Source organism: Peromyscus eremicus, chromosome 1, assembly GCF_949786415.1.
Source record: "Peromyscus eremicus chromosome 1, PerEre_H2_v1, whole genome shotgun sequence".
NCBI lineage: Eukaryota > Metazoa > Chordata > Mammalia > Rodentia > Cricetidae > Peromyscus > Peromyscus eremicus.
The window spans coordinates 23,991,780-24,012,134 of NC_081416.1; the positions used below are offsets into that span (position 1 = coordinate 23,991,780).

Here is a 20,355-nt window from a genome sequence, read left to right on the forward strand (position 1 = left end):
AGTAAGTTTTATTTTGATTATATATTGAGATGGGTAATATTTTAGGTATATTGGAACTGGGTCAAATATTGTTAAAATTAATTTCATCTGTTTTTTGATATATTATTTAATATGGCTTCCAGAAAATTCAAATTTTCATTCTACTGAACAGCACTATTGTAGGATCCTGATTTTTGTCTATGAGATAGGTTGACAAGTTGTTGAGTGGGATCTTTCTTTATCAATCGCTCCTGGATATGATTCCATTGCCCAGACTTGGCTCATAAGGATGCCCCGTCTTTACCATTGATGTAGCCTTAAGTGCCTGCTTTGTATTGCTGCTTGCTTTTTTACAGGGACTTGGAAGGTGAACTACAGCAGGTAATGCAATAGGGATGTCATCTGGGGAACATTGCCTGGAAATGCCATCGGCCCTGGTGGAAAGGCTTCTCCACAGGAAGACTTTCACAGCTCAGGGCCAAGTCACTGAAAGGAACAGAAATCTGGTTGATCTGCATGTAAGTGGCAACCACTGGATACTGTTAAGGTACTCTGAATGCAAGCACTAGAAATGGATTCTAACTGAACAGGGAGTCCATGGGAAGGGGAGCCGGGATCTCAGACTCAACAAGACAGCTACATGACTGGGCATGAGGAACGACAGTGTAGCCAAGAAGCTCTAGAGCCAGCACTGAAAGCCAGGTCCTTGGGCACCACCCCTGGACCACTCTGCGGCACATCTGCCTGTGTGACTCTGTTCAAGACACAGATTGACACACCTGACTAGTGAGCTCAAGTCAGGATCCTCACTGGCTTTTTAGGCTTCTTGGAGTTTGGGCCATTCCCCCTGGCAGCGGGGATGTGGCAAGACCATTACTTCATGTTCCCCAAATTCCTTTCCTTGTTCCTCAGCATAAGGAAAAACTTTGTTTCTTGCCTTCTTTTTCAGTTAGGTTAAAATGTGGGTGATGATGCTTGTCCACATCCAAGCCTCTGTGCACATAGAACGTTGACAAGCTTGGAAGCTACACGCTAAGATGCCTGGACCAGCAGCTAGGAGGAGACTGGAGTCCTGGACCAGCGCTGAAGGAGAGCTACAACAGCTCTCCTGTATCGGCTACTTTCCCCATCACCAAGACAAAGTACGTGGCAGAAGCAACTTAGGGGAGGAGTTCAATTTGTCTCAGAGTTTAGAGGGTCCAGTCCATCACAATAGGGGAAGGTTCGGTGGCTGGACCAGCAGTCAATGGTGGGTAGGAGCTTGCAGAACATTTATTTACATCTTGGTGGACCAAAAAGCACAGAGTTCAAGCCAGAACTAGGGCCAAGATATGAATAATATCCAGAGGCCAGCATCCAGGAACTCACCCCTCCCAACCATGACCCTCACCCCAAAGGAGCTGCAACCTCCCAAAACAGCACCACCAGATGGCACCCAAGGACTCAAATACAGAAACCAGTGTAGGGGGGACGTTCATAAAAGATAGCATCTTATAGCAGACTGGTGGATGTAAGAAACACAAGTCTGTTAAACCACTGAGATTTGGGGGTCATTGTTTCAGTAGCTAGCATAATTTATCTGATCAATGCAAGACTATCACTCAGCAAAAAGGGGTATAAGATTCTATCTCCCTAGGAAGAGTCACAAAACCCAAATACAGATAATAATGGGCAAACATAAAGAATCACAAAACCCAAATACAGATAATAATGGGCAAACATAAATTTTTATTAATATTCAATGAAAACCCTAACAGTTAAGAGAACCAGGTGTTCTTTTGATTATTTCATTGTCCTCTGCACTTACAGTATATGAGAAGCCAAATTATAATCATGTGGTTACTTAATAACATGATACAAAACACAGGGGCATTTGTTTTATAATTGTGCTGTTCAATTGCATAAAGATTTGATTACTTAATCACTGAACCATGTGCCCCCAAATGAGGTCAAGGGTTCCTTGAGACAGGGGACAAACAAGACACACCTTCCTATAGTAGCAAAGATTTGGGTAATAAAAGCTAAGTACCCTGAAGTAGTCATTCACATTAAAAAAATTACACCAATTGAGAAAAAAAAAAAGCATGGAGTCTTAAGGAAGCATTGAGTTTGAAGCTTTAGACTTAGTGTAAGCCGTGGAATGACAGAGCTGAGAACCCAGGCTTGGAGTCTGAGAGGCCAGGGCTGCTGGGACCTAGGCTCCTACCTGTGTTGACAGTGTGTCCTTGGCCAAGTCATGTGACGTCTCCAAGTCTTTGGTTCCTCAGTAATAAAATGAAAAAACAAACAATCCTCTAAACAACAAAGCAAAGTTATTAGGAATCAAGGATCCAGAGAGTACAAAAATCTATCAGTGCCATGCCTCCAGTGGGAAGAACAGCTGGGAGTGTGCCACCTTGGTGTATCTCATCTCGACGATAGGGAGAAGCCCACCACCCCCGCTCTCCCTTCTCACTTCTGAAACTGACTGCTTCTTTGCTTCTCCCTGCTACTCTGCACCCTTAGCAATGTCCCCAGTGCATCTTAGGAAAGTGGTAGCTGAATGCAGCCAGCTCAGAGTTTGTATCTGTGTATATGGGGACTTCACATAGCTCCATTCCTTCCTGCTTGAAGGCAGAAGGAAGTCAATCCAAAAATAAGTTCTCGGGCAGTATCCATACATGCTGAATATATATAGTGTGTATACCTCATGTTTCCTTATAGGTATGACTGACTTGGGGGTTCAGCAATAATGGGGCTTCTTGACATTGGCTGATGTTAAAAAATACTGAAGAAATAAAACTAAAATATATATGCTGGTGGTCATCCTATTCTATCTCACATCTAGCTCTTCCCATATTAAGGATGGAGGTGGAGGGACACATATACCCCCAGTTTCAAAGAAATGATTCTTTACCACAGTGACAGGCACCACTGTGACTCCTTAGCCTAAATGTTATCCCAAGAGAGGAGGGGCCATTGGAGGCTATTGGACAGTGCGATCTCCGAGTCAGGCAGACCTAGTGGCCTAGGCTCATCATTTATGTGAAGAAACTAGAATTAACCAGGTAGGTAACGCTTTCCAACCAACTTCAGCTTTCCAATTGGCCTTCTAGAATGGGCAAGGGTTAAACACGACAAAATGTCCAGAAGCTCCTGGTCTGGGTAGGGCTTATTCAAAAGCATGTCTCCTCTAGGAGAGAAATGTTTTCTATTGGAAATTAAACATCTGCATCAGAGCCAGGCCATGCTTCCTGTGCATCGTTGGAGGACCTCTTAAAAATCTTAAAAATCTGAGACTCAGCTTTATCTTTTGTATTTTCTTCAGTCCTGGAGCCTATGGGATGAAGTCTGGTCTGTAGACTGTGTGAGGTAGAGGAAGGAGACAACATGAAGAAGTCAAGAAGGTGAGCAGAGCGGCGCCCCAAATTATAGTAAGCAACCCCCCCAAAAAAAGTGTGTGCATGCCTCTAGCTCTATGTTTTCTATTCTAATAAAATTTTAATAAAAAGCTTTTAGCTTTTATTTCACCACTGTTATTTTGGCATAGTTCAAAATGTAAAATATATAAGGATTCAGTGAAAAGCCTCCTTAACGGTCACCAGATCCCTTGTCCCAATGACAGCTCATGTCAACACCTCTGTGTCCCCGTCCCGTCCCCCCCAAATGATCCCTTTTGTATAAATGAGCACTCTGATCAGAACCTTTGTTTGTTTTTTTTTCACTTAGCAGATTGGAGGCTTCCACAACCATGGATGAAAAGCTTCCTTGGTCTTGCTATGTTTAATTGTGTGTTAGTTCATCTTGCATATGTACCATGCTTTATCTAGCCAGTACCCCACTGAAAAACATTGTTTGATTGTTTGCTATTACAAACAAGGCCACAGCAAATAGTCTTGCATATGCCATTTTGCACATAGGCAGATATATTGTAGATAAATTCCTCAAATGGATATTGGGGGTGTGCAGTGTGTGCATTTGTAAATCTTATAGAAGCTACCAAATAGCTTCACAGTTGTACCTATGCACACAGGCTGTAAGTGTCCAAGTGTCCTTAGTGTCTAAACTGCACAATTGAAAGACCCAAGGCACAAACTATGGACCTCTGAAGGTGCTTCTATGTGACCTAGTGGTTCAAATTTACCTAAGGGAGCATCAGTGAAGATGTGTCTAGTTTAGGCAGTTCTCTGTGTTCCATACTTTTTTCAAGAGTTCAAACTGGACAATCCTGTTTTGAATGCTGAAGATCAGACTGAGGGCCTTACAGATGCTAGGCAAGTACTCTATTACCGAGCTAGACCCTCAGCCCCTCTACTATGTCTATTAAATGTGTTGTTCTCACACATCTTGTCCTTGTGCCCCTTTACTCTCAAATATTATTGGTCAGATCATGTTGCAGCAAATCAATTGTCTGTAAAATATAACAATAATGGTAATAAATAACACAAAATGGAATAACCTTTTAAAAAATATTGAAGATGTCAAAGAGCTTCTATGTATATATTATATAATTACCATATTTAAAAGCAAAACTAACATTAAAAAATAACTCTAGCACAGAGCTGGGATATGGCTCAGTGGCAGAGCTCCTGCATACCATGCACAAGACCCTGGGATGACTCCTCAGGAAAGCAAACACACACGCAAACTCCATTTCTTGTCAATAGCAATATTTTATTAAGGTATTTTCCATTCAGAAGGAGTGGGAAGGGGAGGAGAGGGTGATGAGGGTGAACATAATCAAAACACACCATTTACATGTATGAAATTGTCAAATAAATAAAAAATATTTCCCCCAAAATGAAAGTGACACCATTTTACATAAATACACGCTACAAATTTAGCTTAACAGATGAGAGCTAGCGTCTTCTAGCTGCTTTTTTTTCCATCTTATAACTTCTAGAAAACTCTACAATATACCAATGAAAGAGTGTGAGACACACCAACATTCTCAGCATCATTATTAAAATAGTTTGGGCATTAGGGAAGACTTGGTTTAGATAACTTTATTATTCTTATCCCTATATATTTAACTTCTGACAACTTAATCTGTTTCCTTGTCCTTTTCCATTATTTTGTTTCTTATATTGAAGTGTTTTGCTATATACAATTGTGATAATATATAACTGGGTACATGCAGATTCAAACATGTTTTCTCTATCTTTATTTTTTCAGTAATTTAAAACAACAACAATTTTTTTATTCTCATAAATCTGCAGTCTGAGAACCCAGCGGAGGGCTAGGTTTGGGTGTGTTCTTTACACGGCATTAGTCGGGGTAGCCTACCTGAGGGCTGGAGGATCCATTCCCAATGTGCACACTCTGTCTGGCAAGCCAGTGTGAGCGGTCAGCTGGGGTGCAGAAAGGCCTGAGGGGTGGAGACTCCTCTTCATGTGGGTCTCTGTATGTGGCCCTGGCCTCCTCACAGCAGCGCAACTGGGTTCCCAGGGGGAGCATCACATGAGAGAAATGGTTAGACCAATTAGAAATGGAAGTCTGAGTAAGACTTCATGCTTTGAATTTGATTCTAATAGTAACATGGTAGCACCTGGTGTAATCATAAAGAACCCCAAATAATTAGATCCTCCGTTTCCATCCCTCTGGTGTGTTTTGGCACATACTGCTTGGGCTTTGAATGCTTTGATCACCTGTGGGAACAGCTGGGTACTTAGAGCACCAGGAACAGGCCTCTTGGCTCAGTGTTCTCTCTGGCCCTGAGTTCAGACTCCAGCTGCTGCATCTGACCTTGGCTTGGTTTCTTTGATTCTGTACTGATCACCTCAAAACATTTTTCTCCCACCCATGTTTACTTTTCTCAAATGTGGATCTATATTTTTTTTTACCCCACCCTGGCAAGTCATCACAAATATGGGCTAGTTTCCTGTGATTTATGGCTACATGTTGGGACTATGAATGGTTATGAGTCATGAAAGGTTATGACTCAGCACATCTGCTCTTGTCCAGGCTGCCATGTTACCTGTCCAGCCTTGATATCACATGTAATTAATTGCTCTTTGCCCTCCTGCTCTAACCCTTACCCTCAATTTCTAGATAAAAGGTAGTACCACATATCATGGGCTCTCTGTGAAGTTTTCCAAGTCTAGTTTCAAATAGGCCATAGGCCAGGTGAGTGTTTCTTTGGGTATCACAGGGAGTCACTTGAAAGGCATTCTGTAGAATTCTAGGTAAGTATGGTGGCTGTATTAGATTTGATACAGAACACCAAAAGGACCCCCCCAAAAAATCATGCTTGGGGGTAGTGTGCAAGCATCACATGTCCAAATGATACCATAATAAACCACTTCTAATAATCTGCTTATGTGCAATAAGTCAGTTCTACTGACTGTGAACTTGCACATTCCTGGAAGAGAGGACAGGGTGCTATCAGGGAAAATTAGCTCTCTTGCCACTGTTAAGACTTGTCATGTGTAGTAGACAAACAAAGAAGCTAGAAGAGTCATGCTTAGCACAAAGGAAGCACACGAGGGTTGGCCTATTCCCCAAATCAGAGTCAAACATCATTCTCGACGGGGACAAGCTTTAGAGCCAACTGGGAAAAGGGTCACTCCTATGCACAAGGTAAGAAAAGCGGTGATCCTCAGCAGCCCTCTGTGGGCAGCTCAGTGTGAACAGAAAAGGTGCCCACCCACTCAAGTCTATGCTTACAATAGGGGCCGACTGAAGTTTGCATTGAGACATTTGTACCTGCAGTTCTGGGCAAGGTTCCTCAGGAGGAAGGGCCCACAGGAGGCATCATTTTTAAGAATGAATAGCTCTAGGTAAGTATAACCAAAGCTCAACACTTAACCCCTTTGTGCTGCTTTTTTGGCTTACTACAGTCTATGCCACTCACCAGCTAGAAGAATTTGAACAAAAATAATCAATTTACCAAATGAAAATAGCCCAGGTACATTGTTTGTCTCGCTGGAAAGTAGCAAAACTCCACCTAGCCTCAGATGCCTAACCCAGTACTTTGTCCTCTTCTCCACAGGGGTTAATGAGGGTGATCACTGGAGGCAGTGTAAGAATCACAAGTCTCAGCTCAGCCACTGGGGCTAGTAGACCTCTGAGGACACGTGCAAGAACTAAGAAATGCAGGGGAAAGAGGAAGGGACTCTTCTCACAGATGTGAGCTGATGGAAAGGCTGACCCAAGGATCTTGTGCTGGGATGTGGGAAAGCAGGGTGAAGAGGGAGTGTGGTCAGATGGGCATGACAGTTGAACTACCAGCCACCACAGTGACTTCCTGAGAACCGGAGTGACATCAGGGCATCGGGGAGACTGTCCTGCCTTAACACCTGGGTCAAGGTCAAAATCTTAAGTAGGCAGCTTGCTTAGAAATTCAGTTGTACAAAAGCAGGTGTCGTGACCAGGTCAGCAGCAGTGGACATGGTGACCAGAGTGAATTCCTAGGACAGCAAGAACACCACAGGACTTAGCAGACCATCTAAAGACAGCAAAGCTCCAAGCCACTAAGTCTGGAGGCCTAGAAAAAGGAAGGTCTCTGAACCAATTACTACCTCTTTTTAAAGTCTTTTTTAATTGAAAATAGATTCTTTTCTCATATAAATCATCCCAACCAGTTTCCCCTCCCTCCACTCCTTCCAGTTACCCCCGCCACACACACACACACACACACACACTTCCCCTCTCCCCAAGATCCATTGCCCCTCCATTTCCTCTTCAGAAAAGTGCAGGCCTCTAAGAGACAACAGTCAAACAGGACAAAACAAGACACAGTTAAGACAAGGCAGAAGTCTTCATATCCAGGCTGGACAAGAGTCAGAGATACACCCACTCCCACTGTCAGGAGTCCCACAAAAACAGCAAGCTAACAGCCACAACATGTATGCAGAGGGCCTGGTGCAGACCCAGGCAGGTCCTGTGCAGACCCAGGCAGGCCCTGTGCAGACCCAGGCAGGCCCTGTGCTTGCAGCTTCTGTCTCTGTGAGCCCGTGTGAGCCCTGCTCAGTTAATTCAGTAGGCTAGACTACTCTTTATTTTGCAGCTGTTGTATTTACTGTGTATAAGGAACAGATATAGTTTGAAATTTTAAGATCACAACCTGGCTAAATGGCTAGAAGCCAGTCTCCTATAGAAAATAAAATTTGAAGCACCCAGTTGAGAAATGAGTTGAGACATTTTTCTAGTCATAATAACCAACATAACACTTTCTTTTATAATTTTATTACTTACAAAATAAAAACAAGTTAGGAAAAATATTTTCCTTTGCAAGATATAGAAACTACAATCTTTGGAAAATACATAGCCCCCCATAATTGTTACAATACATAACCTTGTATACCACTTGAACATTGTTTAAAAATCATACCCTGTAAAGGTTGGGATAAGAACAATGTCAGCCACATATTGTGACATTCAAGTACTTAAGATACAGCCGAAATAAAACATGTTTCCAAATGGTTTTATCTTCCACAGTACCAGAGACTTCTCTATTTTGTAAGTTAGTCGGTGGCTCCAGGAGTGTCTGACTTTCCATAGGTGGAACTGAGAAGAGGCTGCCACAGAAACCCAGCTACTGCGGGTCTCCATCCTGTCATCCCTGTTTATGGAGCTTGGCTCCCACAGGATGATCTCTAAGACAGCTCTGAGCTCGAAAAGGCTGTTGACTGTGTTTTCTGAGATGCTGATAGAATGACATGGGTGCAAATCTAAGTTCCAAGAGTCTGAGTCAGGTCAAGTGTGATTTAGATGACTCAGCTAAACAAGTATCATCTAGGAGGTCAGATGGAAAGTACTTTAAAAAAAGGATTTAAAGTTCCTCTTTGGAACTACTGGAGGAGATCCTCTTAACAGAATCTAAGTCCCAGGAACCCGGTTCCTGCCTTTGGAAGAACTGTGGGGGAGACTGGGAAAGAACAGTCAGCTCCCCAGCTCTGCAGCTTAAGATAACAATAGAGGCTGTCTGGCAGAGTAAGATGTGGCAGCCACTATGGCCTTACCATAAAGGCATCCAAAGGGACAGATGCATGGCCATGTACTCCCAAACCTGACCAATCTCCCAAACGTTCCTCTTTCACAGGAGAGTAGGGGCCTGCTGATGCTCCACATTTAGAATCTACTGTCTGAGTTCACACTAGTATTGTGGTACAGCTTGTCAGTCAAAGACTAGCATTTATTTGTGATTTGTGTTATATATGCAAGAAACAGTGAAAGTCAATCTACTGTGGATTAATAGGTCTTTACATTTTTCATATATCACAAGCATTATAATGTATTGTTCCAAAATGGAAGAAGACTGTAAGAGTAAGTTTAATAACAGACCTGAACTTTAAAGGGGCTACCTTCTAGAGCTATGGTTTTTGTCAATGAAAATGGTACAATCTGGGCAATTTGATATGGCCTAACCTACAACAATCCTGAGGAAACTGTATTTGGCATCACACTATGAATTCAAAGAGAATTTGTAGAAAATCATCACATCTCAAATGTAAACACCTCAGGATGGGAATGTGCACACTAGTCACGCCAAGATTTCTCTCTCATGATTTTAAGATTGGAAATCTTAGAATGTAAAAAAAAAAAAATAGTGCAATCTCAATAAAACAGGAGACCATTAAAACTTCAAAATGATAGCCAGAGTTACTAACAGACTGAGAGAGAGAACTGCTAACCATGTGTGGCGAGCTAAAGGCTCTGTTCATAAAGCACATATAAAAATTCCAGCATCAAAACAAAAAGGCACAAACAAGAGTTAAAAGTGTAATGATCATCTGGGAGATCCTTGAAAATAAGGCTGGTTCACTTAGATTCCTATCAGTAAATAGGCACCTGTACCAAGTTTCAGCTTTGGCATCCTAAATGGAATCACACTGCAAACGAAGGATTAACACAGTACTAATTATAGCAGCATTGTCAACATTAAGCTTCTTATCTATACCGCTAAAATAGAGGATTTCCCATTCATATCCTGTGTCAAAAATAAAGTTTTAAAAATTGTACTCATAAAAATTTCTGAAATTCCTCAAATGAGCGATCTTCTCAAATGACACCCCGACCCCAACAAGCCAAAGCAAAAATAAAAGCTATCCAAAACTTGCTAGGCTAGACTAGCTACTCTTAATTAAAAAGATACCATATTCAAAAATGGTACTTTATTTATGAAATTTATTAAATATAACCAATGAATAACGCAGATTTTCCAGGTATGTGTGTAGGTGTGTAAGATGTCTGAGCTGGGTGATGGCGTACTTGAAAAAATATCGATTTCCTCGACAGTGCCATCTCATTTGGAACTCTGGACCCACCTACGAATGGTTGCCCCGGTAGTACTGGCTACTACACAGAGAGCCCCGCCCACCGTCCACCAGGTCGGCATATTATCAAAGAAAGCGATCTGAAAGATAAAAGCAAAGACTATATCCATTGTCTTCATTATTGCTACGAGGCCCGCTTTTTCTATCTGAACCGCTTTAGTGATAAATATCTGACCCCCTAAACCCAAGAGTCCGATGAGTATGAGAAACAGCCTATCCAGCCCACAATACGGGAGACTCCATTCTCCTATGACAAAGAGGATGATGATGCACTCAGGAAGGCCAAGTATGACATAATACCAAATGCTCAGAAAGTAGTCCACAGATTTTCCCATTTTTCTTAGGATAACCAGAGTCATTGCAGCTAGCACAGCATGTCCAATTGCAGCAAACGTTCCCTTAATGTGCTCTGAATAGCTTTCTCTCATCCCAGTGTCGGAGCCAAATAAAAATGGCGGTCTCACGATAAGGATCACTCCAACCAACGCGAACAATGTGAAGAAAGCATCCCAAAGGCTATACTTTTCCTTGAGAAATATCCAAGCAAATATTGATGTAAACACTGGACAGCTAAATGCAATAACTGTGGCATCTGCGAGGGACGTCGTCTGGAAAGCATAGTACATAAGGATCATGGCACTGGAACCAAAGACCCCTCTGAGAAGAAGGAAAAGTCGTTGACCTTTGGGACCTATGAACCCAGTTCTGCAAATTTAAATGAAAAAAGAATGCATTTTAAATGAACTTGGCATTGCTTTCAAATCAAAATGTTTAATCAGACATTATTCTAAAAGTACATTATATTAAAAATAAAGGAGTAATAGTAAATGCTACCTAGTGTTGAATAATATGAATCCTTTAAAAATATTTTTCTAGGTATAGGTAATGATGGTTCAAAATGTTCATAGCAGGAGCAAAAAGAGAACACAGAACCTCATAAACAGCATGATAAAAAGTCGGTAAATATAGATAATTGTTTTCCCCATGTATATTCTTACAAAACATAAAGACAAAAAAGGACTAGATGTGAAAAGATGTTATATATCCTAGTTGTAGAATTACGTAATTTCCCCCAAACTTTCTATGATGAAAATACATCGTTTTATAATAAACATAATTACAAGATTTTGTGACACTGCATGAGGCAGCTTAATCCTGGCTAATGTACACTCAATCACATCAACTCTTCTCCTATCAAAGCTGAACAATGCTAGAATTTAGTCACTGAATATAAGGTAACTTTTCATTGTTCTTACGAGTTAAAATACAGTAAGAAAAACAAAAGCAGTGGTTTTGTTTTGATACATAAAACTAGTGCTTTTTTTTTTTTTTTTTTCAATTAAACACTCAGAACCTACTCTGGTAGTTCCTAGCTAGGTACAACTCACTGACTCAGGCTACAGCAGACTTCATCCAGGTAAACACGAACATCTTTGTGTATCTAGAGTCAGAACAAATCTGTGGCCCATATGTATGTGGAAAAGCTATGAATGTTCCATGATAGTGAACACAACATCAAAACAGATTAGAGCCAAAGATTTTCAAAATACTTTCTAGCTTTGGATATTTTTATTGAAAAAGGAGAATATGGTTGCTAACCCCAGTGTTGTTACCTCCTTTAGAAAGTGGTGCTAGCTCACCATTATTTCTGGAAGCACTCTGGCTTACACATTTACATGGGAATTGCTGGCAATATGAATCTTTGCAGATTGTCACTTTCTAACCAATTTCTCAGGATACAGAATGGCACTATTCTAAATGAATCTGCACCATGGCATGGAGACAAGGAGGCTCTGGAGGCAGGCAATGGAAACTTGATTTGAGGTTTAAGCATCTTCAGCTTCCAAACAGAAAGAGCCAGGTGGCCAGTCGGGGCCCAGTTAGTCTCCTCCCAGGGTTCAAAGAACATGAAGGTATGTGTAAGTTACAAGCGGGGTGTGGGTGTGTGTGTGTGTGTGGTTGTATTCGTAATGCCAGCCCTACTGGGAATGACAGATTCTACACAGAAGAAAAGGGATCAAGTATGGAAGGAGAGCAGGGAGAGGACAATAAAAATGGTACCTATATGTTGAAGTCTGCAGGAAGCACCCTAACCTAACTCTTATCTAACCCTTGCAACCTGCTCTGGGGCACAGCCTTGAAAGCGCCACTCCCTCCAGTTTACAGAGTAAGAAACTGAACACCAAAGTAGTCAAAGACCTTGCTCAAGGTCCTATCTGCCGTCCTCTGTAAGACCGCCATCTTACTGGCATGATCTGGCAGGGCAGTCTGTCCCACTGAAAGAAAACCTGATACTATATAACTCCTATCATTTACTTCTTAATCTTCAAAATACCAGTTATGCCAAAGTAAAGGAAGGAGGGTGGTACACCCAGAATTTTGTTTTCAAATAGAGAGGGTGAACACCACATGCCATCATTCTCCTTTGATGGGCATGTGGTACGTACTTATGGTGGAATCTTCTGTGAGTGAGTAGACCCTGAGAACATGTCATTAATCAGGGTGAAGGGGAACAGACTGGTCAATCTACGATAAACCAGGTACTACAGAGAAAATGTCAAGGCAGTTCAAAAGATTTACACACACTTATTAATCTCCTCTACTTCACTCTAAAACATACTTACTTTCTGTATATTAAGCAAGGAATAATAACTAGCATTTGGAACACACATCGAAATGCACTGATCTCTACAGCATGGACGTCTTGCACTTTTTTAACAAATAAAGAGGCCACTGAGAAAAGGAAGGCAGACAACACTGTGTAAAACAAGCCAAGTCCAGGACAGGGTGCTTTCTTCTTGGCTTCTGAAAAAGATTAAATTCTGGTTAGTCCTTGCTTCCAAGTATACGTTTCATCACTTTCACTTAGAAATAAATTGAGGAAGATGCACTGTAGTACCCAACAACCAGATGTTAAGGTAAGACCTTCACATCCCTGGTCTTGTACCACTTTCCCTACCCATTATGAAGAGTCCATAGGCGTGGTTAACAATTTAAAACTACATTTTTTTTTTTAAGTGACATTTCTCCCAATAAAAGATGGATTCCTTCTGGCTCACTAAGAATCATCCCTCACTTTACAAGTCAAGAAAGTCTTGCTAAGACGGTGAGAGGATCTTTAAGAACACTTGTCAAATGCAAGTGAAAAGCACTTCTCAGTGACAGAGTCTTCCATTCTCTCACTGGGGAGCTTCAGGAAGGACGCTTACAACTGTTTCCTCTGGTCACTTGGTGATAATCTGACTTCTCCTACAGGCCTATGAGCTTTTCTGGGGCTGGGACCTCAGCTATCCTGTTCATGCCTGGAACACACGCAACCTGAATAAGTATCTAGTGAAGGAAAGAAGAGGAGAACTCCAGAGAAAGACACAAGGGTCTAACATTACTGGCAAGAAGATTAAACTGGAAAGGCTCTCCTGTTGCATAAATGTGAGCTGCTAACTTTTTAACTCCTTCCTGCCTTAATCTAAACCAGGACACTTGTGCTTTGTGAAAGTCTTCAAATATGTAGCTTATTACTGACATCTTGTGTAGCATTAACGACAAGTCACACACTCAGCGTATGGACACACCCCACTCTCTCCTCATGAACACCAAAAAGACAGTAATAATAAGGAAAACAAGTGATTCTCGTCAATTAAGAGTCTACTGGGGACACGAAACCTGCGAACACTGCAATTTACTTTGAACTTGGTCGGCCACTCCAATCTTAGAATGTTCAAAGTGTTACTCAGCTACGGAACTCTATTGCATAATTATGTTCTCTTTTTTAAATGCCCTTCTCTGATAAATGATACACCGGGTAATATATTTCAACATCCTCGCAGCATATACCTTTGTCCACAGGTGCCTGTAAATCGTGATCAAGGTATGAAGACAGCTAGCTTCTCTAGCAACACCATACAGCCTGGCCTTTAGATACCCTTTACAGAAACCTCCCTGTTCTAGGCACACAGCTGGAGAGACTGCTTTGAAACTGTCCCTCTGTTACAGATGCTGGAAGCTCTCCCCCATGCTACCTTTCCCCCTGTGCTCCAACGCTGTGGGAATGAACTACAAAACAGCCACTCAGGCACTGAGGAGGAAACTTCAGGAGACTTCCAGGCAAAAGCACCACAAAATACATGCCTTGGCTGTGGTCAGCCTAAGAGCTAGGCTTCTGAAATTACAAAATTTAGATCCAAATAAAACAAGTTTTCTCAAATGAAACCTCCACCCTCAGAACAGAATGAAAAGTCCTAGGACAGAAAACACCCTCCTGGTTTATAATCCAAGGATCTTCTCCAACTTAAATTCAATGGCTTTTTCTTTAAGAAGTGTAACAGTATATATAATTTAGCTTTCAACTTTAAAACACTTTTAAGAAAAAACACACTTCTTTTGAGGCAGGGTCTCTCTATGTAGCCCTGGCTATCCTGGAACTCACTATGTAATCAGACTGGCCACCAACTCTGCTTCCAAAGGTGTGTGCCACCGTGCCCAGCTTAAAAACAAGCAAATATTTAAGACTCTGTGTTTTCTGATTAGGGACAGGCAAGTCACAGAAAAGTTGAACTGAACTTGACTGTTACTGAAGGCAAGGATGTTCTGACCTCAGTTTCTTACTAAATGATCATTCCAGTTCCCTCTGACAATGGCAGGGATTTGCTCACAAGATACACTTCCACACTCACACCCACAGAAAGTGTGTCTCATCACTCCAAACAAGTTAAGACCACTATTCAGATTAAGTGGTCACCATACAACATATACCAGAAGAAAGTAAAAACCCATTTGCCTGGCTTCTCCACACTTGGCTTCAAGCCAGTGATTTGGACCTGGCTGAGAACCACGGGAGTAACATAAAAATTCCATTTCCAGGCCCCACCCCAGAACTTCTGGAACTTTGTAAAAGCTGGATGGAGGTCTGGTGATGCACTAGTGTTCACTCCAGCAGGGGAGTGTGAGGCACAAGGGTAAGCTAACATCTCTCCCTTTAGTGTAAGATCCACACTGCTCCAAAAATAGCAAACAGGTAGCCGGACGCTGTAAACTGTCCGGTAAGGTTCTCCAGTTCCAACCTAAACTTGAAGATGAGTTTGGTTAAGAAACCACTTAGATCAAGAATCTCAAAGCCAGGCATGGTGTTGAATGCCCTTAATCCCAGCACTCAAGGAGGCTTAGGGAGGACTGAGTGTGAGCCAACCTGGAGACCCTGTCTCCAAAAAAAAAAAAAAAAAGAGTCTAAAATAAGCCAGTCAAAAGTTCTTGAGCATTCACACTTCACACAGGTTTGACATTTTGCCATGTGCTCCCTGAGTATACAGACCCTCCTCATTAATGCATAAATGGGAAACTAAAGAGTTTGCAAGGACCAGTTCCACACTAAGCCAAAATGACATTCAGCCTTAAGGGTGATTAGGTGAGAAGCTGACCTCTTCATGAGCTGCCCATCTGGTCAGCCCAGTACAGAGTAACCCTGTCCTGGAGCCAAAGCCCATGCAAACATAATCAGAAACCCTTTGCTTTAAGGACAGAAATGTAGCAACAATCATCTCCCTAGGACTTTTCTCTCTAAACTCAGAAAAGCCACTAAAAAGAAAGGAAAACTGGTGGGACAGGAAGCACAGAAGCCCCAGGGCATATTCCAGGAGTTGGGATAGCGAAAGGTGTTAACTTGGGTCTAAAAGATCTTCTTGAGTTTCTTCAGGAAAGCTAAGGAATGGAAAGGGCCCTAGGCGGAGTCTCTGGCAAAGGCAGAGCTCTACCTAGTACTGCCTGGACCTGCCCTACCCAGACCTTGGCAGATGGAAGTAGGGGTGAGACCCAACCGCGAAGCCCTCATCTTCCACGACCTCACTTTACCCCTGTGTAAGAGGAGTCCGAACAAAAGGCAAGGGCTCTTCACTCGGGCTTCTAACAAGGCGTACCTTGTTTTAAGCCAGTAGCTAAAAAGTCCTCCTATCCCAAAAAGCTTGAGGACCAGTGTGGTCCACTCCACGCTCCTCTCTGAGATGCTTAAGATTCCGGGACAAACACTTTCTGAATCCGAGTCTTTCCAACTTGGTTCTGGAGGATCAGTTTCCCCTCGTGGTGAGGGTTCCTCAGGGTCGGCTTCCCCAGCCGCTGCCGGCCCCTTTCGGTGACCTTTCACCTCTGACTGCCACTGGACCGCGAGGGCCTGCCCTCGCCACCAATTTGGGGTTGCGACACTCGGAAACTTTCTGGGTCCGGGATCCCACGGGTGCGCAGAGAAACCGCCCCGCCCGGCCCGCCAGCCCCGCACTCACCCGGCTCCCCACGCGAGCAGCACGCCCAGGCGCCACACGGCCAGCACCTGCCGCGGCCGGGGGCGTCCTCCGTGTGCTCGTCGTCGGGGGACGCGGCCTCCGGCTCGCACAGCTCCGGCTCGCGCAGCTCCACCGCGTCGGCTCCGAGTTCCGCCGCGCTCTCCGGGGGCCCCATCCCGCAGCCCGCGCTCTCTCCCCGCAGCCGCGCGCCGTCTGGCGCCCGCAGCCGCCGCCGGGCCGCTCAGCTCTTCCGGCCCCCCGCGCGCCGGTGCGTGTGCGCGTGCGCCCGCTCCCGGCTCCGCGCGCCTGTCCTCCGCTGCCCTCCCGCCCCCGGGGAGCCGGAGCCTGCACTCGCTCGTGCACTCGGGCTGCGGTGGCCACAGCTGGCCCGGCGGCGGCGGCGGTGGCGGCGGTCCCTCCGGTGCAGTCCGGCTAGACTGCACACTGGTCCTCCTCTGTCTCTGAGCTTCTCAGCTCCGGCGCCTCGGGTCTTCTTTGGGGCCTTCTGCTGCTTTAGAAAGACTAGTGTATGTGTGTGATCTGGGCGTGGTGTGGCACACGCCCTAAATCCCAGGGTTTGGAGACAGAGGCTTGTGGATCTCTGTGAGTTCAAGGCCAGCCAAGGCTACATAGTGAGACGCTGTTTCTAAATAAATGGGTTAAATGAAATTTAAAAAGACTGGGTGTCTGTTTATTGGTGTGGGGTCCGGGGACGTGGAAGTATTATGTCAGTTTTTAAGCACACTGCTAACTGACCAAGGGAAATAGAATTTAAGTGTAATCATGGGGAAGCATAGATTGAAAAGGGTGGGCTTTTAAAAACTGCAGGGCACCCGGGTGTGGTGGCACATGCCTTTAATTCCAGCACTGGGAGGTAGAGGCAGGAGGATCTCTCTGAGTTCGAGGCCAGCCTGGACTATATTGTGAGTTCCAGGAAAGCCAGGGCAACACGGAGAAACCCTAAATAGATAACCCTAGAATCATCTACAAACTAGATCAAAGATCAGAGCTCCCCAAACACTTGGCACCTTTGGTTTCTGACAAGGATGAAACTGCCAAGAGTCCCAGGACATTTCCAAGGCACGCCTTTAATCTCAGCACTGGGGAGGCAGAGCCAGGCAGATCTCTGTGAGTTCGAGGCCAGCCTGGTCTACAGAGTGAGAGATCCAGGACAGGCACCAAAACTACACAGAGAAACCCTGTCTCCAAAACCAAAAAAAAAAAAAAAAAAAAAGGCTCTTAGATAAGAAAAAGACTAGTACCCATTGTGGTAAACACTGGCCTTTAATCCCAGCACTCGGGAGGCAGAGGCAGGCGGGTCTCTGCCAGCCTAGTCTAGATAATGAGTTTCAGTACAGCCAGGGCTATGTAGAAAGACCCTGTCTTTAAAAAGAAAGAAGAAAAAAAGAAGAGAGAGTGTAGCTACAGTTTTTCTGGTCCTGCCTGGCCCACAGTCAGGGCAAATCTCTCTCACCTGCTAGTCCCACAGCCGCTCAGACCCAACCAAGTAAACACAGAGACTTATATTGCTTAAACTGTTTGGCCTAATGGCTCAGGCTTCTAGCTATCTAGTTCTTACATCTTTTTGTTTTGTTTTGTTTTGTTTTTTCGAGACAGGGTTTCTCTGTGTAGCTTTGCGCCTTTCCTGGGACTCACTTGGTAGCCCAGGCTGGCCTTGAACTCACAGAGATCCGCCTGGCTCTGCCTCCCAAGTGCTGGGATTAAAGGCGTGTGCCACCACCGCCTGGCTAGTTCTTACATCTTAAATTAATCCATTTCTATAAATCTATACTTTGCCACGTGGCCTGTGGCTTACCGGCATCTTCACATGCTGCTTGTCATGGCGGCAGCTGGCAGTGTCTCTCCCACTCAGCCTTCCACTTCCTAGAATTCTCCTCTCTCCTTGTCCCGCCTATACTTCCTGCCTGGCCACTGGCCAATCAGTGTGTTATTTATACAGAACGATATCCACAGCAAGAGAGAGACAGAGCGAGACAGAGACAGAGAGAAAAAGGGGTTACTTTTCTTTTCTTTGGAGTCTTTTTACCCTAAATGGCCTAGCCAATTTTTACCTCATGTTTTTATCCTCCCCGCTCTCTCTGAAAAGGTAAAGTAACCCTGACTGCCATTATGGGATTGAGGCAATAACCAAACTGGCTTCTCTCCGATGAATTTGGGGTGTTGAGTTGGCAGCGTGGGGGTTCCTCTCCAGAGGGCCCACCTCTCAGATGCTGGAAGGAAAGGAAGTCCTTGACTGGTGTCTAGAAAGGATTTTAAAATGTTCAACCAGAGTTTATTAGAATCTCTTGATGAGTAATAGGTTTGCTGCCCCCACCCCTGTAATGACACAGTGGCGTGAGGGAGGGCCTTGGTGGGTTTTGGACCAAGGTGCCACATGGCGGGTGAGACAGGCCATGTAGTCACGGCAGATGGTGGAAAGTCACTCACACGGTAGATGCCATGTCCATGTGGCAAGTTTATTTTGGGGTTTGGAATGGAGGTAAGGAGAAGAGAGAGAGAGGAGGAGGGGAGTGGGAATGGAGGTAAGGAGAAAAGAGAGAGAGAGAGAGAGAGAGAGAGAGAGAGAGAGAGAGAGAGAGAGAGGTGCATGCTATCTCTGGGGAGGGGGGAGCGAAGGGGGAGGAGTTTTTCCTAAAGCAAAAGTAGAATGGCATTAGGAGGACGCTGGGCGGGTCCCCAGGGATAGGTCAGAATACTAACTTTTCTCCGTCTTGATTATTATAAAAAGGTGAATTATGGATAGCAGGTTGGTTGGGAGGATAAGGGTGCTGAATTCTCAAGACTGCTTCCTGCTGACTTTGGGATGAAGTGGGGAGGGGGAAGTTGGGAGTCACTTATGGCGGGAGGTGTGAGTGAAGTTAGCTGTCATTGTGGAGATCTCTCAGGGTCATTGTGGAGATCTCCCAGGCGTCTGTTCCTTGAGGGAGCTGAGAGGACAGGCTGCAGCAGTGATGTTCCAGGAGCTTGGGGGAATGGCACACCAAATCAGGGGTACAGGAGCCATCACATCTGCTGTTTCTCTGGAGGAGGAAATGCCTCCATTCATCCTGTAAAATGTGTCAACAAATTAGGAGATAACAGAGTTTTCCTGAGTGGGCATGTGGGTGAAGTTAACCTGTCAGTATTCTCCTGGTTGGCATCCTCAGTTGGTGGTTGGCATCCTCGGAGCTGGTGCAGGGGCTGGCATATCTGGAGGACCCCCTGTGGATTGGCCTTGGCAGGAGTCTGACAGGAGGAGTGAAACTGCAAAATATGCTCAAAAATGGGTGGGGTCAAAATGGGCTCTGGAGACTAAGTTTTCATCAGACCAGATTTCTTGATACAGTAGCAGAACTTTTCCCAGGAGCCTGCAGGTATCTGTCAGACAGCTGGAACAGATTTACATCCTGGTGTCATAGCAAAAGGCTATGGCTTTGGGTTAAAAGGTATGAACATTTCCTGGCTTCAGCCCAATGAAACATATCTTTAAATCTATAACCAGAGGAAATTTACTGAATGGAAGTGGTTGAGTGAGTGAAGAAGGAGAGAAGCTTCCCTAAACATCATCAGAGTGAACAGAGGTGAGACAGCTCTCCTATCTTCACATACATAAACCTTAAGGCCGTTTCATTTTATCTAATTCACAGATGACACTGAGAGCAGTAGTAGCCCTAAGAGAGTGAGGCTGTGAATTTTACACAGAGAACTGAGAAGGCAGCTGAAGCAAAGCCCGGTTGTCAGATGGCATCAGAAATCTGAGAAGGATAAATTTCACCTGACTTAGCGATTGAAAGTGACAGAGACTGACTTGCTGGCTTCCTAGACAGCCACCCCAGGGTCCTCCATGGTCA

The 20,355-nt window shown here is 44.2% G+C and overlaps 1 protein-coding gene across 1 annotated transcript; it reads right to left on the reverse strand.

Moving 5' to 3' along the window:
• Positions 1-8,129: 8,129 nt before the first annotated feature.
• Positions 8,130-16,717, reverse strand: Slc35g1 (solute carrier family 35 member G1). The gene is made up of 3 exons (XM_059258539.1): positions 16,505-16,717; positions 12,860-13,040; positions 8,130-10,940 (listed from the first exon to the last, which is right to left on the reverse strand). Exons 1-3 carry the CDS (start codon positions 16,677-16,679, stop codon positions 10,205-10,207), a joined length of 1,092 nt encoding a protein of 363 aa, XP_059114522.1. The 5' UTR covers positions 16,680-16,717; the 3' UTR covers positions 8,130-10,204.
• Between the last annotated feature and the right edge of the window lie 3,638 nt (positions 16,718-20,355).